The sequence below is a fragment of the Lutra lutra genome, chromosome 9 (genome assembly GCF_902655055.1).
Source record: "Lutra lutra chromosome 9, mLutLut1.2, whole genome shotgun sequence".
NCBI lineage: Eukaryota > Metazoa > Chordata > Mammalia > Carnivora > Mustelidae > Lutra > Lutra lutra.
In genome coordinates this window covers 11180199-11196522 of record NC_062286.1, presented here as the reverse complement: position 1 = coordinate 11196522, position 16324 = coordinate 11180199, and the positions used below count along the sequence as shown (strand labels likewise).

Here is a 16324-nt window from a genome sequence, read left to right as displayed (position 1 = left end):
CTAATTTCAGAACTTCATAATGTTGAATATCACCGTGGTGGGAAAATTATCCATGACTCACTTTTTTTGTAACCCAATACCTTTGGTTGCCTTACTCTATGGTTTATAAAGTACATGTGCCTGTCTGGGACAGGGTACTTAAAAGGACTTAACCTTTTGCTTCATCTGCATTTCCCATCCCCCCACTAAGTTCCCATATTTAGAGATTTTTTTCGTTCCTCATGACTCTTGAGAACGTCTTTACCTGATCCCTGCTGTTGTCTCTGGTACCTGTTTACTTCCGGTCATGCTGGCTTTGCTGGTGGAAAATATTACCAGAAGGATAAAATCAATGTTGCTCATAGGTCATGTGTCCTACAGTCTGGAAAGGTCTGTATTCTCCTTCTTAGCTTGCATCCATGGCAATATAGGAATCAGGAATCAGGAATGGGAGATATTCAGAATGAGAAATTGGCATAAAACAGATTCTCGGCATTTACGATTTAAAATTCCAAGTTCCAGCTATTTGCGACTGGCCCCAAAGGTCCCCGGTTTCATGGAGGTACAGCCAGAACCAGCAAGAGTCACAGGGGCATTGAGTCGGGTGGGTGGGAGTTAGACGCCAGCCGGTGAGTGAGCCTAGCTAATCTCCAGCAGCTAAGTCTCAGTGTGATTGTTCCTTCTCGCAGTCGAGTTACTTCTGATAATGTCTGGAGTTCGATTTTCAGGTCAGATGACACCCATCCCTGTACACCTTGCCCCACGCTCCTGCCACAGGCCCTGCCATGTCTTCAGGCGCAGGATGCCCCAGGATGGGCAGGAGGACTGGTCCCACTTCTCTGACACCCAGCAGCCACAGGAGCCATGCCCCGGGGCCTCACCATAGATGACAGTCCCCTGGATTCTGGCCTGGCCTTGGGCCCAACATACCTGTTCCTCTGCATTCGAGGTCTCTTATTCTGTATCTTGATGGCTAGACAGGTTTGAGCTGGGAAGGTACCTGTGGGGTGCTTTTTGGTTCTCTTTGCTATTTTGACCTTTCTTAGAGCTCCCAAAATCCCTCTGTAAAACTCCTGATACACTGTCTTCTTGCAACAGAGGGGAAACTATGCAGAGAACCTAGTATAGTCGTTAAATAAGGAGTATTTAGCCAATCACTGTTAGCTAAGAGATTAAAAATACTCAGCAGCTCAAAAAGGACTTCTCCGTTCTTAGATGTCCTTGATTTTATCCTTCAGGTAATATTTTCCATCAGCAAAACTGTAAAGGCCATAATTCAGCAAGTACCATGAGCAACAGCAGGCATGACCTAAAGGCATTCAGAGTCATGAAGGGAAAAAAAATCCTCTAAATATGGGAACTTAGGGGACAAGAAACGGGGATGAAGGAAAAGGTAAGTCCCTTTAAGCACCCTATCCTAGACAGTTAGGCCAACACACTTCCTCACCATCTGTCCAGGTTGTCTGCTCCGAAGGGTATCCAGGTTATTTTGATAAAACTTGTCCTCAAAGCTGTTGTGCTATGCTTAGTCTAAGTTATCATAAAGTGCTGAGAAATACCTCTTTACCTAGTACTGATAACTTAGTCAACGAGTAGATATGAGATGAGAAGGAATTATATACAAGTATTTTGAGGTATAGTATATACCAAGCAAGTCTGGAATACAGAGAAGGGAAAGTGAGGCAGATGAACAGATGAATAAATGTTTATGAAGTATGGTGGAACGGAGGAGTGCTGGGCCTGGGAGATCAGAGGTGTCTTTGTAAGACTTGGGGTTTTCCTATGCCCTTTTAGCTGAGACCCTGAGAACCAGTAGGGGTCTCGCAGGCAGAGAAGCAGCAGAGGTTAAAGCCCGTATACAGACCGTGAGGTATGCGGGAGCTCATTGTGTCTGCTTCACCTCCAGGACGGTAGCCACGGCCATGTGTGGTTACTGAAATTTAAATGAAGGACAGTTCAATAAAAATTTAAAAACAGTGCCTCGATTACACTAGGCAGATCTCACTAGCCAACATGCGGCTCCTGGCTGCCGTGTGGGACAACAGAGATCCAGAAAACTCCATGGTGGCCGGAAGGGCTCCTGGGCACCGAGGAACGTGCAGGTGGGGGAGCATTGCTGGGACATTCCAAGAGGGGGAGGGAGACCAAAGCAAGTTGGTGGGTGACAGCTCTGTGAAACTGTCATGTATGGGAGTTTCTGTTTCATCCTCCCAAATATGCTCTGCAGGTTTTGGCATCTCAGGTTACAAATCTGCACTTCTCTTTGGCCCAGACACTCGGTGAGACCATATGACTGTGTACTTTAGGGCTCACAGAGGACTTTTCTGACATAGGATCCATGACTATTGAAGTACACCCCTCACAAACCTGTTACCCTGCCGGTGTTGATCAGTTTCACACAAGGTCATGTAGCAGGACCTTCCAATCTGAAACTGAAGGCCTTGCTGATCTCCAGTAGACATGCTAAGGGGAAAGGTGAAAACACTACAGTGAGTGGAATGCCCGAGAGGCCTTTATCCTGGGCTTTAAATAGGAGCTTCTTGTTTTATCTCCACTTTATAATAATGCAAAGAAATTATGAAAATGTCATAAACTTGAGTTTTTCTTCTCTGATATGCCACTCTTGGAGGAGTGCAAGAGAAGATCAGTCCCATGGCATTGGTGGTGGGTAGTGATTTCTCAGTTCTTTCAAAAACAGCCCTTGCTTTGTATAATGAAGTTGCACTCATTGTCCGGTCCTTGGTCCAGATGTTCTGTTCTTTCTGTTACAGCTAGTTAGGACACCGGGGAGCACACAGCTTGGTAGGGAGGAAGAGCTTGCAAATTTATTGTCTATTCTCTTACACTTTCTTTGTGAAGGATTATCATTTGTTATCTTATATAAAAGTCTGCTCTCTGATGACAGGTTCAGCTAGGATAATAAAACGCTGAGGACAAAATTCAAATGCCTATGTGGAGATCCAAATGCATTTTCATTTTTCTGGACCACAGATAGTTTTCATGAAACATTCAGTTCACCTTGACATTAGAATTATAAACAGGTTTTTAAATGTTTAAGTTGCTGGCTTTTCTTATTGCAGAAGACAACTAGATATTGTTGATAATAACAACTGGTAATAATTTTTATCATTTGTTAAGTGTCTAGAAGATTCTGAGCATTGTATGTTATTATTCATTAACGCTTATTCTCACACACACACAAAACTGCAAAGCAGATATAATTACCTCCATTTTGCTGGTGAGGAAACTAGAGCTCTGGAGAGATTAGAAGAATAGACCACAGTCCTCTATCCATCCAGGGGGACCCTGGGCAGCCGTGAAATGCAGTGTCTGGTGAGTATCAGGTGAATATCTGAGAGCTCAGGAAGATATTTACTGTCTGTTGTGAAATGAAGGAAGCAGGTACCAAATGCTAAATCAGCGTGGCCCTATCTGTGCTCCATACACACGTAGACACACAACACTCCTATGAAAAGATGTGGAAAGAGACCCCAACCAGAGTAGTGCCTGGGATACGGAGTGCCTCCTGCCTCCTCGCTCACCTGATTGTACCTGCGGTTTCAGGGCGTGAAGGAGCTGTGCTCACTGCTGCTCAGCCAGTCCCTGCTGCTCCCAGCCCTGAAACTTCTCCTCGAGAGCCGGGATGAGCACCTTCATGCCGTGGCACTGGAGCACGTCACCGCCGTTGGCCAGGTATTCCAGGGGGACTGACTCTCGTGTGTGTTTCCAAGAAATGAATTTGCATTGTCATTCTCATAAATAATATCCATGATTCATCTCAGACCATTTTCTCTGCAGTGTCCTCTGACCACATTAACTCTTTCTGTTTTGTCTAAGAAGTAAATGTGTATTTTATAAATATGTACTGAACTCTTCCCATGAACCAGACTCCGTGTTTATGTGCTGAGAATACAAATCCGAATAAGGAAGCAGTTTCTCTAGAGAAGCAGCCTATTAGACCCTTTAGGGAAATGTCACAGCCGTCAAGGACCAGTGGACATGTCCTCGCCACTTGAAATCTGGATCAAGGGAATTTGTCGCGGTGGGCAGGCTTCTGTGCCTGGACGTAGGTGTTTGGTTACGTACTAATTAAAGGTGAGACGGTGGCTACAAGTTACGTTTACTGGAGCCATCTGAAGTCTCAAGCTCTTATTTCCTCTGGCAAACTAAAGTGCCATTGAAGCAGTGTCTTGGCTTGAGGAATGACGTACTAAAGTCGAGGCCTGAGATTTCTCCCTCAAGGCTGGTTGTCTTGTTACCGTGATTAAGGAAGAAACTTGTTCTTGCCTTTTAAAATTTTACACTTTGGGAATAGATAGCTCAGGATTGTGTTTTAATGAATTTGTGTTGTATGAATGTGTTGTATGTATTACTGAAACCCTTCTGTAGGGAGACCATTTTTTCATTTGAAGTTTTGTGAGTGTGTACACACACCACACACACACAATTTTAGGTGTGTGGGTATACTCATGCATGTGAGTTTTTCACAGAAATGTAAGGCGATGTTTTCCAGGGACCAGAGAGGGGAGGAGAATTCTAGAGCGGAAGATACAGACTTGCTAAACGAGACAGTGAAGAGATTTAATAACAACGGATACCGAAAGTTAGGTATATGGTTACAGAACACGGACCGTAATTGCATTTGGAAATGGTCATAATGAACAAAATGAGAAAAATCTAATGCGTTTATTCATTGAGATGTATTTCTGAATTCTGTAAAGATTTTGGGACTAGCCTTCATTATCACTGAAGACTGGTCAGGACAGGGCTTCTCTGGAGACTAGACGGAAATAGAGAAAGCAGGGGACCTGCGTGTGTGCTGGGAGAGCAGGGGACCTGTGTGCTGGTAGCCCGCCCGTCCGTCCGTGCTAACATAAACATTGCATTATGTGGGGAATTTACAAGAAGCTAAGAATTACGGTGGATTCTTTTTCCTTAGCCTGTTTTTTTTTTTTAATTGTAAAGCCAAGAAATCAGGAAGAAGGGAAAAACAGAGGAAAAGCAGACTGCATATTTTCAGTGCTGTTCCTCCTCATCACCACTGTACCCTGTATTAGTGTCGCTGCTTAAGTATTCCCACTAAATTCGCCATGGGCCTCTTTGAGAATAAAACAGTGATGTATCATACATTGCCTTTCCATATTCGTCGTGCACAGAGCTCGCAGTGCAGTTCGAAATTGCATAGGCAAGTGTATCAGTTTTCATTTTAAAGATTCTTCATCTCCAGTGCATCTCATAGAACTGCAGCTAGCTCTGGGACTCCCTAACGGCTGCCCACCACCCCTCCAGACACGACCCCACCCCCTCTAACCTGCCCACCCCTACACACACACACACACACACACACACACACACTTTCAGAATAAGAAACCAAATGGGAACCTTGCAGCACCCAAGTCATTTTGAAGTGGTGCTGATGTACCTCTGTACCACTTTGATCTGACGTGCAGCCTTGTGCTAAAACTCTGTGGTTTTGAAATAGGCCCGTGGCCTGAGGCTGGTTTGCCTGGGGTTGTGATGACAACAGCAACGCCTCTGCGGCCTCTAGATGCAAAGTTTCAAAGCAGAGGAGTCAGTTGCTGAGCTGAGTCACTTACCCGCCCCCAAGACCCTCACCTGCGGGCACTGGGTCGTGAGACTTAACGGTAACCTCTCCAGCTGGGGCTGGGTGTCCCCGTCAGGTAACCCGTCTGTGACCTTAAAATGTGTTCATAAAAATGCCGAGTATCGTCAGACTTGGTGCTAAAGTTTGGCAGAGTTTTCCAGTTCTTATGTATTTTTAGCTTTATTTCGAGATGATTTTAACTTTGTCTTCAACTGTGGGAAACACTGCGGCGAGATCCGTTACGCCCTTCGTCCAGTTGCCAACAGTGGTGACGTCTGGCGCAGCCGCAGTGTGGCGTTCTAGCCAGGACGGGAGCAGACGGACTCAGATTCCAGTCATTTGACACGGCCTCATTTGGGGGGGAGTCTGTGTGCGGTATCGTCGCATGGAGATTTGTGTCACCCCCACTCTGGTCAAGATACAGACCGGTTCCATCCCAGGGATCCCTCGTGCGACCCCTCAGAGCCACGGCCACCTTCTCCCTCCCCCCCGACCTCCCACCAGCAGCCTGTGGCAGCTCCTCACCTGTTCTCCACCTCTGTCACTTTGTCATCTCGAGAATGCTAGCTGTCGTTCGTCACTCTCTCCCGGCACCATTCAAAGGTCATGTGACACTTCTCTAAGGGAAGAGTTGCAATGGGCCTTTTTGCAGGAATCCTCACCCGCCATTTTAATTTTATTTTATTTCAGTTTTTTTCTGACTAGCTGTTTTAAAATCCTATGTGGTATTGCAGTGGAAGATATAATACATTTGCTTTCTTTTTCTTTTTTTTTTTTTTTTTGCTTTCTTCTTTTGTGTTTATTTTGCTATTCACTCCGTCCGTTAGGAGAGGGCCTGAGTTCACCGGTGACTTCAGTTTCCCCCTTACGATTATGGACGCTAGTTCCTGTTGACATTAAAAGAAAAAGTGTCCAGTACAGGGACTCTGATAGGCAATTGCTCCTGCAAACTTGTGGGCCGAGGTGGAAAAGCGCCCCCCTTGCTCGCTGATCACATGTGTTATTCCACTGTAAGCTGTGAGATGCTGACAGCTTTGTGAGTGTTTACAGCTGCACGGATGGCACGTGAGTGCTGGTGCCCAAGATTGTACCCGCTTCACCTCTAATAGCAGTGCTTGCTTCCTTCTCAAAGCTCTTCTGAAATTTGCAGACCTCTAGTGTTGAGTGTGTAACCTCTTACAGCTCTCAGTCTCTTTCCTGAAGAAATGGAAAGTCTGTCTTAGAGATTATGTTGTTGATGAGTAATTAAAACCCTGGTGTGGTGGAGATCTTCTTCAGCTAGCGGTGGAGTTACGTCCCAATAAATCTATCATAATTTGAGAATATCATAAGTCAAAAATGCATTTAATTCATCTAGCCTACAGAACATCGGAGCTTAGCCTCACCTACCCCACGCTCCAAACGTTTCTGTTAACCTACGGCAAAATCAGCTAACACAAAAGCCTATCGTATAATAAAGTATTGAATGTCTCACATAGTTTGTTGACTACTGTACTGAAGGTGAGAAACAGAACGGCCGTGTGGGTGCAGAAGAGGGTGGTCCGCGTATCAGATGTTCACCCTCGTGGTCGCGTGGCCGGTGGGCAGCTGTGGCTTTGCCCAGCCTCATAAGAGAGATAGCACTGCGTGTTGCTAGTCCAGGAAAAGAGCCAAAATCCAAATGCAGTGATGCCTACTGAATGTGTGTTGCTTGTGCTCCTTCGTAAAGTCAAAAAATCCTAAGTCGAAGTTAAGTCGGGCTGTCTGTCCATCAGCCCCAGTGAGATGCGAACTCGCCTCCAAAACCTTACTCTGTCCAAGAAGGAGATTCCTGCTGCCGTGTTCAGATCTGATCTCTGGAGGATTTTCCGCAGGTCGAAACTCATCACTCATTTCATCAGAGGAAGCAGCTGTCGATCCATAACAGTTCTGTAGACTGAAGAACAGTTCCAGATTTGTGCTGGCTTCTGCTCTTCACGGCTTCCTTCTCCTTAGTACTGCTCAGTGCCTCGACCTGCACCCTCCTGCCCGGGATCGGTCCTGGACTACGCCGCCTAGTGAGAGCGTCATTCAGGGGTTTCAGAGGGAGGGTATACGGCCTAATCACACCTAATTAAGCATTTCTCTCTGAAGCTAATAACCACCATCTTTCTGGCACCAACTCTTTGCCAGGCATTGTAGTAGGCACAGCCTCACTTTCTCTTCTTAATAACCTTGTGAGAAGATCACATTCTAGTTTCGCAGATGAAAACACAGAGACTCCGAGGTCACCTGGCTAGTAGGAGCCGGCGTTGAAATTGAAACGCTGGACCTAATATTCAGAGCCTGTCCTCAGCTGTGCCATGACGGGGCACGCTGTCTTACGGTGGATGTGGGTTCTCTCTGCAGAGAAATGAAATTGCTGGAAGCATCTCGCATCATATTAGCTCTGAAAGAGATTCGGGCAGAGCTGATCTAACAGCCTGGCCACCACAGGGCTTCCTTTTTCAAACCCGCTCAGACTTCGAGGTCAAGCGCTCTTGGGGGCCGGGAGCTCACCACGTCCCGGGGTGCCCCCACCAGTTTCTGATAACCCTCGTGGTACGAGAGCACCTGCAGATTGAAAGCTGCACCTTTGTCTTGATCGCCACCCTGCCCGATGGAGCTGCTCAGAATAGTTGCTTCTGGGGACCGTCCTTCGTGTGTTTCAGTATTGGGGAGTCTCAGCCCCTTTCATCTTGCCCGGAAGGCATAGGAACCTACCGGCAATACTGACAGTGCACCCATGTCTGGGTTGGAAGGAGAGCCTCCAAGATTCCCAGAAGTGCATCTTTACATTAAAGATGTTATACAGAACCAAGAAGCCCTTCTTTCTTTGTCTCCTCTTTAACTCTATCCAGGTTTCCAACCACTTCCTCCTTAGTGAGAGTCTCTTCCACTCTGGAGGGCTTCCTCAAAACCGCCGTCTCACACAGTTCTTAGCTGGGTACCTCTGGGGACGGGCAGCTCACTCCCTGTAGGTCAATCTATTCGATTTCTAGGCTGCACGGATAGTGAACAGCCTGGTACTGGGTGTCGGGGTGAGGTTTTTTGTGAAGATCAAGTAAAATAACATCTTATGTTCAAAGGAATTACGGGGAGAGTCACATGTGAAACAATTAATTGCACAGGAAATGAAAGTAGGAAGGAGGTAGGTACAGAGTGTGGAACCAACCAAACTCGGGGCCCTCCATGCAGCATTTGCTGTGGTCATAGAGGTGAGCAAGCTTGGCATTTCAAGATTCTCTCCTGTTGCTAGAGCCTAAGTTAGGTGATTTGTCCTCGTTTTGGTTTCAGAAGAGGTGTACTGTGAAATTCCATGCTGGGAGGGGGGCTAGTGCTTCTGCGGAAGTGGAGTCCGAATATCATTCAGACAAACAGAGAGGCAGAAGAAACCCTGTGGGCACTTTTCTTACCCAAGTATACAGTTGTGCTGCCCTTTTATTTCTCTGCGTTTGTAGTTGGTATTTAATAACTTTTATTAGTAGCACTATATGTAAACCTGAGACAAATATCCTGTCCTCAAGTCAACAGTGAAATAATATTAAATAATCTTCTTTAAAATAATTGGAATGAGGCCCTGCATACATTATGCTAGTGGAATTTCAGCTTACCTCATTATTATAATTACTCTGCGTTTGGTATAGATCCATAAAAATCAAAGATTTTAATTCAGAGAAGGTTCATTACCTGTTGTGGAAACCGGAATTAAGCAGATAACATTTTCATGACTTGGAAGACAGTAGCGCTTTGTGCTTTAATAGATTTCTTTCCCAAGATCTTCAAAGTTTCATTTATTCTCAAAAATTAATTACAGAAGAAATAATCAGTGATCGAGATGGCAAGCATTACCCATTTTATGATACGTGTACACCTTCCCCTTCTAGAACATGCTTCATGCCTTGTTTGACTGTAGTAACTTGGGCCCTCTACTGAACTTGAACTCTGCACCAGGCATTGTGCTGGGCACTTAAAAGCATAGGTTATCACAGCCCCTAGACGCTGTCTGTTTTTCAGATGTGGAATCTGAGAGATTGTCCTTAACAAGGTCACACAGCTGTTCAGCAAAGAAACCAAGACTAGAAATTGGTCTCTAGCCCAAAGTCTGTCTACTCTTCCCAAGACCAGACTGCCTGTCACTCGAATTCAAAAGTTATTTGATCAGAGGAATTAGATCAACTAATCCTCCCGGACTTATTTCATATTTATTTCCAACACCCAACTGAGTCCAGAAGTGACAGAACATATTTTTTTCCTCAAGCTGGGAAGGCACCAGTCAAGCAAATGTCAGGGACGAGTGGTTTTCCACAGACAAATACTGAAGTAAGTCTTGATCAATTCAAAATTTACATATTTTTAAAAATAAGAAAAAAATGTGTATATATATCAGATCCTTTGAGGAATTGTAACTTTTGAGCTTTAAAGCAATAGAAAAAAATCATAAAGGAACAGTTCTTTTCCTGGCAATGTAAAAATGTAAAACTTCTATAAAACAACAAATAATCCAAACAGAATTGCGAACAGTTTAGAATGTTCATTATAACTAAAATCAGGGTTAACATACAAAGAACCCTTCCACGTGGGAAAGAGTGATGTCACAACTCTAGTAAAGGAGCGAAGGGTTTGATGCTTCCCACAATAAGAAACAAAAATGATAGGAAAGAGTGTGGGGGGAAACAGACCTTGCAAATAAACATTCAAATTAAAGCATCCTTGATGTATCATTATGCATCTCCCAAATTAGCAAAATAATTTTGTTTTCAAAATAGTAACTGCCAAAGCTGAGACGTTTACAGTGAGACTGACACACTCCTCCTTGGATGCTCCCCGTGTAAACCGGACGGTTGGCTTAACTATGGCTGCACCCCCATTCGTGTCCCTGCCCAAAAGGTTTCAGGTCCTCTTTCCTGTGTGTTAGTGTGCGTGGGCTGCGGTAACAAAGCACCACAGACTGGGCAACTCAAGTCACAGAAGTTTATTGTCGCACAGTTCTGGAGGCCAGAGTCTAAGGTCAGGATGTCAGCAGGATTGAATTCTCCTGAGGCCTCTCTCCTTGGCTTGCAGATGGCCACCTTCACCCTGAGTCCTCACAGGGGTGCCCCTCAGGGGTGTGTGTGTGTGTGTCCTCTCCTCTTTTTTTTTTTTTTTTAAAAGATTTTTATTTATTTGACAGAGAGAGAGAGATCACAAGTAGGCAGAGAGGCAGGCAGAGAGAGGAGGAAGCAGGCTCACTGCTGAGCAGAGAGCCCGATGCGGGGCTCGATCTCAGGACTCTGAGATCATGACCCGAGCCGAAGGCAGAGGCTTAACCCACTGAGCCGCCCAGGCGCCCCGTGTCCTCTCCTCTTGATGAGGACACCAGTCAGACTGGATTAGATCTGCCCATGTGACTCATTTAACCTAAATTGTCTCTATAAAGCCTCTTTCTGCAAGTGAAGTCACGTTCTCAGGTCCTGGGGGTTAGGACCCAACATGGCGATGGGGGAGGGGCACAGTTTGTCCTGGAACACCCTGGTTAATGCCTTTCTGGTAAGTTATCCTATGGGAGTGATTCCAAGAAAGCACATACAGAAAAAAAATCATTGATAGTACTTCAGTAATATCAAACATTTAAAAACAGCTAAAATATTCCAAGCAGGAGAAGTTAAATAAATGTTATCTATATCAGTAGACAATTTTGTAGCCATTACAATTTTTAATACTAAAAACTATGTAAAAGCAATAAAAAAATTTTTAACATTAATAAGCTAGACTACAAATATTGTATGATTGTGAAAACATCTCTGTGCACATGGAGAATTACTGGAGAAGAAAGGAGGAAAACGTCATTTTCTGGTGGTCCACATATAGACAATTTGTTTTTTTAAACTATTTCTCCTTTTAAAGTTTTTTTTTTATTTATTTGACAGAGACAGAGATCACAAGTAGGCAGAGAGGCAGGCAGAGAGAGAGGGGGAAGCAGGCTCCTTGCTGAGCAGAGAGCCCGACGCGGGGCTTGATCCCAGGACCCTGGGATCATGACCTGAGCTGAAGGCAGAGGCTTATTAACCCACTGAGCCACCCAGGTGCCCCCTAATACTACTTTTTTATTTTTAAATTCCAAAAAGGAAAACAAAGTAGGTTAGGGGTAATGGGTGGTAAGACAGCATCAGACTTTTAGGGCCTTAAGTTAGAATTTTGGTCAAAAACAAGAATGGGGAAAAGTTGAGGCTTAAAAAATTACTGTGGCAACTCCGCAGTGGGACAGTCATGCCCAGGAAGGCTTGGGGGGCTCCAGGCACTCTGCTCCGCTGACAACCCAGCTGGCCTTGGCTCCCCCGAGGCAGGAGGCCTGGCAAGTGGAGAGAAGCAATTTTGGCTCTTGATGCCCTCAGGCCATTCTTCTCTTCTCTGACCCTCAGGCTCCTTTTCTTTAAGATGCAGTTGTTGGAAGGAGTCTTCACAAAAGCCATCTTTCTTTCTGTAGTCTCTCATTCCCTATTTTGTCCCAAATATGCACAGAATAAGTATTTTCCTTGTATGTGACAATTACAAAATATACTCTGGCCATTCTGTATCTTTTGCAAAGAGCTGGAAACCAAGTACAAGGTCAGAGAAAGGAAATGAGGTCAGCTACTTCCATTTTCTCAGCACCTGATGACAAGACACTAAGCCAGAATTTCTGCCCCCCTCAACCTTGGCCTGGCCACTGCCCCAGCTCAGTGCAGGTCAGCAGTCTCAGACTCGACCTTTCTTGAGGGGACCTCTGGGTGGGCCAAGGGGGCAATTCTGTATTTGATTTCCATGACTTCTGCCTTAGGCTTCAGGGAGTACCTAGAGAACTCTTAGTGGACGCCCGCCTGTCCCTGCCCGCCTGCCGCGGACTCCCACCTGCCAGCGCACGGCAGCTCTCTGGAAGGTCGGGGGCGCATCCAGCCAGAAACCGATTCTAAGGAAGCCGTTGCACTGGAGAAAAGCGGACAGAGACGCGAGTGAGAGGGCCCGTAGCAGCAGGCGTTGACAGAACCCCTGTCTCCTCCTCAAGCTGGACAAATCCATCACTCCCTTCCTAGGGGACTTTCAGGCCCCCAAAGGGAGGGATCGTGCGTAAACAGAATAATAAAGGTGTCCTAGCCCTGAAGACTTGTTCAGGGCAGCAAAGAAGGTACTGCCCTGCGGTGTTTGGATGCTGAGCCTTTTATCTGTACATTTTATCAAACATTTGCCAGGAGCATCCTGGCACACGTTCTGTTCCCGCCTAGAGGGATAGGTGGAGGGATTCTTTCTTGTGAAGGGAGAACAGAACAATAGCACGCACAGTAACTCAGGCGCCCCGCGTGTGTGTGTGTGTGTGTGTGTGTGTGCGCGCGCGCGTGCACGTGCGGGCGAGGAGGCAGCAGCGAACAAAGAAAGGATGAGAGCGGTAGAATGACTCATTCATTCGTGGATTCATCCCACACGTCTTGCCGAGCCCCTAGCATGTGGCCAGCTCTATTCTGGCCATCGGGGTTGCGGGGGAAACAGAGAAAAGACTTCAGCTCTGAAGAGGCCGTGTTCCGGAGGCGAGCAAACAGGAGGCGAGTCCGGGATGAGGGCTGCTCGTCCGGCTCACCAGCTAGCAGCCCCGAGACCCTCGGCACAGGACTTGACCTCGCCGGATGGGATCTTTCATCCTTCAACGGCCGTAATGTCCCAAGGGGATGCTTTAAGGTTGAGACCGAGCGCTCGCTGGCACGTGGGCAGCCGTCCGTCAGTGTAGACACGGGGATGGTGGGGGCAGCACCCACATGGGGTCAAGATTCTTGTCCGCTCGCTGTGAGGCAGCAGGAGGAGGGAAGCTGGAAGGCGAGAAGAGACACGGAACCCCTCAGCAGCCTCCGGCGGGGAGTGTTGAAAGCACCCGTGTCGCTTGCAGCGGAAAAGCTGGTCCGTCAAACCACCTTCCCGTCCTACCGTCCAGTCTCTGAAAACAAAAGCAAACAAGAGCTCCCGAGTTGAGTTCAGCCGAAGCGTCTTCCTGAGCCGAAGTGGCTGAGACGCGTGTGCTCCGGCCGACAGAGTGAGAGGCCCAGGCTTGGCGGAGACTCTGCTGTTCCAGAATCCAGCTCGACGCGGGTTCTCTGCAGGGATCGTGTTCTTGTCCCGTTCTTGCGCGGTTTACAGAAATGTGACCGTGTTCACGGATGCAGGTTCGTTCGGCCATGGAGCGCGTGTTGATTAAACTGGATGCCGGACCGGAAGGAGGGTCAAACCTCCGTGCCCTCCAGAAGCCCCCAGGCTGGCGGGGGAGACGGGTGTACGGATGACGACGGAGGGTTCAAGAGCCACGGAGTGTGGAGGAAGGAGGAGTCAGAGGTTTGGGGAGAGACTTAGGGAGAATGTCATCCCGAAGGGGTGGGGGCCTTGGGGCCGACGTTTCTGTTGGTTTTAAAGGATCACCAGGTTGCAGGAAAGATGGATGCTCTCTGACAGTGGGTCATAATTCCTGTTCCCAGAGTGGCTTTTGTTTTCATTCTTGAAGCCGGTGGACACAGTTGACCTCCTTGTCATGGAACACGCGGGAAGACCACGCTGTGTTCAATTGTATAGTATAGCTGGTCTACAGGTTAGGTAATTGGCTTTGAAATGCCACATTAGAGGTTCCTACAACCAAAACTACTAACAGCACGCAGTGACATTAAGAAGGACCGTCATGAAGCTGGTTTGTGACACCCCGGTGTCAATGAGGGGCTCGGGGTTTTGGGTGTGACTAATGTTGACTTCATTTCTTACAAAGAACATGGACAATAATATTAAATAGAAACGCTTAGGCTACGTGTCACAGCCATGGAGAACCACACAGAGACCAAGCCGTAAAACGAGGGAGCAAACAGGATAGCCAAGCTGAAAACAAGCCCCATGACATTGGTCTCCAAAGCGATATAAAAATGTCTTAAAGGGCTGCCTGGTGGCTCAGTGAGTTGAGCTTCCAACTCTTGATTTCAGCTCAGGCCATGATCTCGGGGTCATGAGATCGAGCTCTACACTGGGCTCCAGGCTCAGCGTGGAGTCTGCTTGCAGACTCTCCCTCTTCCCGCTCATGGGCTTGCACACATGAGTGCTCTGTCTCTCTCCAAAATACATAAATCTTTTTTAAAAAAATCTTAAAAAGGTAAGTTAGGTACTAAGCTTTCTAGAGGCTTAAGCAAGAGTAGCCTACAGCCCTCCTGTCCGTTACCCTCTTTACATCAGCGGCGTTGACGGATGTATTTTCTCAGCGGAGTAGAAGAAAGGTCTTCCTGTTCTGGAGGGAAGGTTTTTCACGTGGCTCTACGGACAGGGGAGGTTTGGGGTTCCAGGACCTGGACCGTGGTGAAGCTCCAGGGACACGGTCCATGCGCCGCAGGTAGCCCGGGCTCTGACGTCGAGGCTGACCCACACGCAGCTCCTGTGCGGGCCTCCTGACGGCCACCACGTGACATGCAGTCCTCACCCCTCAGGTCCCTCACCTGGGACGGCTCAGGCCGAGTGGGGAGGAGTCGGGGGAGTGAGGCGGACGCACTCTCGGCCGCGGGGGACGGCAGATGCTCTGCGGCCCGTAACCCGGGCCGAGGGGCTGAGGCTGGTGGGTGGACGGGCCGAGTGGAGCGGGCGGCAGAGGGGAGGGTGTGCGTGACGAGTCGGCTGGCGAGGACAAAGTGAAGTGTCGCTCATGTTGTGCCTGTCTCCTTTCCTAAAGGTGAACGACTCGAACTGTGACCCAGAGCTCCTGTCCCTGCTCCTGGACGCCGGGCTGCTGGCGAAGTGCGTCTCCACTGCCTTCTACCCGCACGTCGTCCGGCACCTCCTGGCCAGCCCGCGGCGAGGGCCCTGGGACGCGGAGGGGCTGGCCGGACACCTGCGGGACGCCGGCCACGTGGCCGAAGCGGGGTCGCTCCTTCTGGCCGTGAGGGGGACGCACCGGGCTCTGCGGACCTTCAGCGCGGCGCTGAGCGCGGGGCAGCACTGGGTGTGAGCCCGGCCCGGGCCTGCGTGGCCGCGGCTCCTCAGCCGCCCCGCGGGAAGGAGCCCCCGAGCCGACGGCCGTCCCACGGGCGTCGTGGGAACCTGTCCACCGTCCTCCGCGCTTCCGACAAACCGCAAATAAAGCTGTACATGAGCGACGAGCGGCCTTCTCGCTTGTCCTTTCTCGTTGGCGACCGGTTAACCTACTTTCTCGCTGACTCAGAGACCTGACCCTTCCTCCTTATTTTGAGCTGCCTTTTCGGGTAGAACCCAGGGAATCAGGACACTTCGGATGTGGTGGAGGCGGGGGCTGCCTTTGCAGGGGAGAGTGTGTGTGGAGCGGGCGGTGGCCGGCGTGGATGTCCTCGGACGGAGGAAGGCCGTGTCGGGTTGGGGACGCAGTTCGGCTCTGGGGACTCCGGCGCTCTGAACCGTCGTCAGTCAGTGGAAAATGAGGGTTGTACTGTTTGTGTCACCGTTGTTACGTGAGGTTGTGTGTGAGAGGCTCTGTGACACGCAGCGTGTTACGTCCTCCCCGCTCACCAGGGTTGCAGTCCGTGAGTCGTGATTGTGAGGCCACAGCCAGATCCCAGGGAGCACCTGAGGCGCCTACTGAATTGGGGTCCCCGCACATACCAACGCCACATACTAAGGTTGGCAAAGTTGCGCATCTGGAATCTGGATAACCGGGGCGGGGGGGGGCGGCTAGCAGCACCGCTGTGGGCTCTTACCCTATGGGGGGGTGTGTCACATGGAAGGAGTGTCCCCTGCGTGGGGGCA

General features: G+C 48.5%; 1 protein-coding gene across 2 annotated transcripts in view; it reads left to right on the top strand.

Moving 5' to 3' along the window:
- NBAS (NBAS subunit of NRZ tethering complex) overlaps nt 1–15705 on the top strand; it is a 329816-nt gene extending 314111 nt beyond the window's left edge. For both annotated transcript variants that reach the window (XM_047744603.1, XM_047744602.1), the window contains exons 51-52: nt 3544–3672; nt 15279–15705. In XM_047744603.1, coding sequence (XP_047600559.1) covers nt 3544–3672; nt 15279–15554 — 405 coding nt within the window. In that variant the 3' untranslated portion in view covers nt 15555–15705. The remainder of the gene's footprint in view (nt 1–3543; nt 3673–15278) is intronic.
- The last annotated feature ends 619 nt before the right edge of the window (nt 15706–16324 follow it).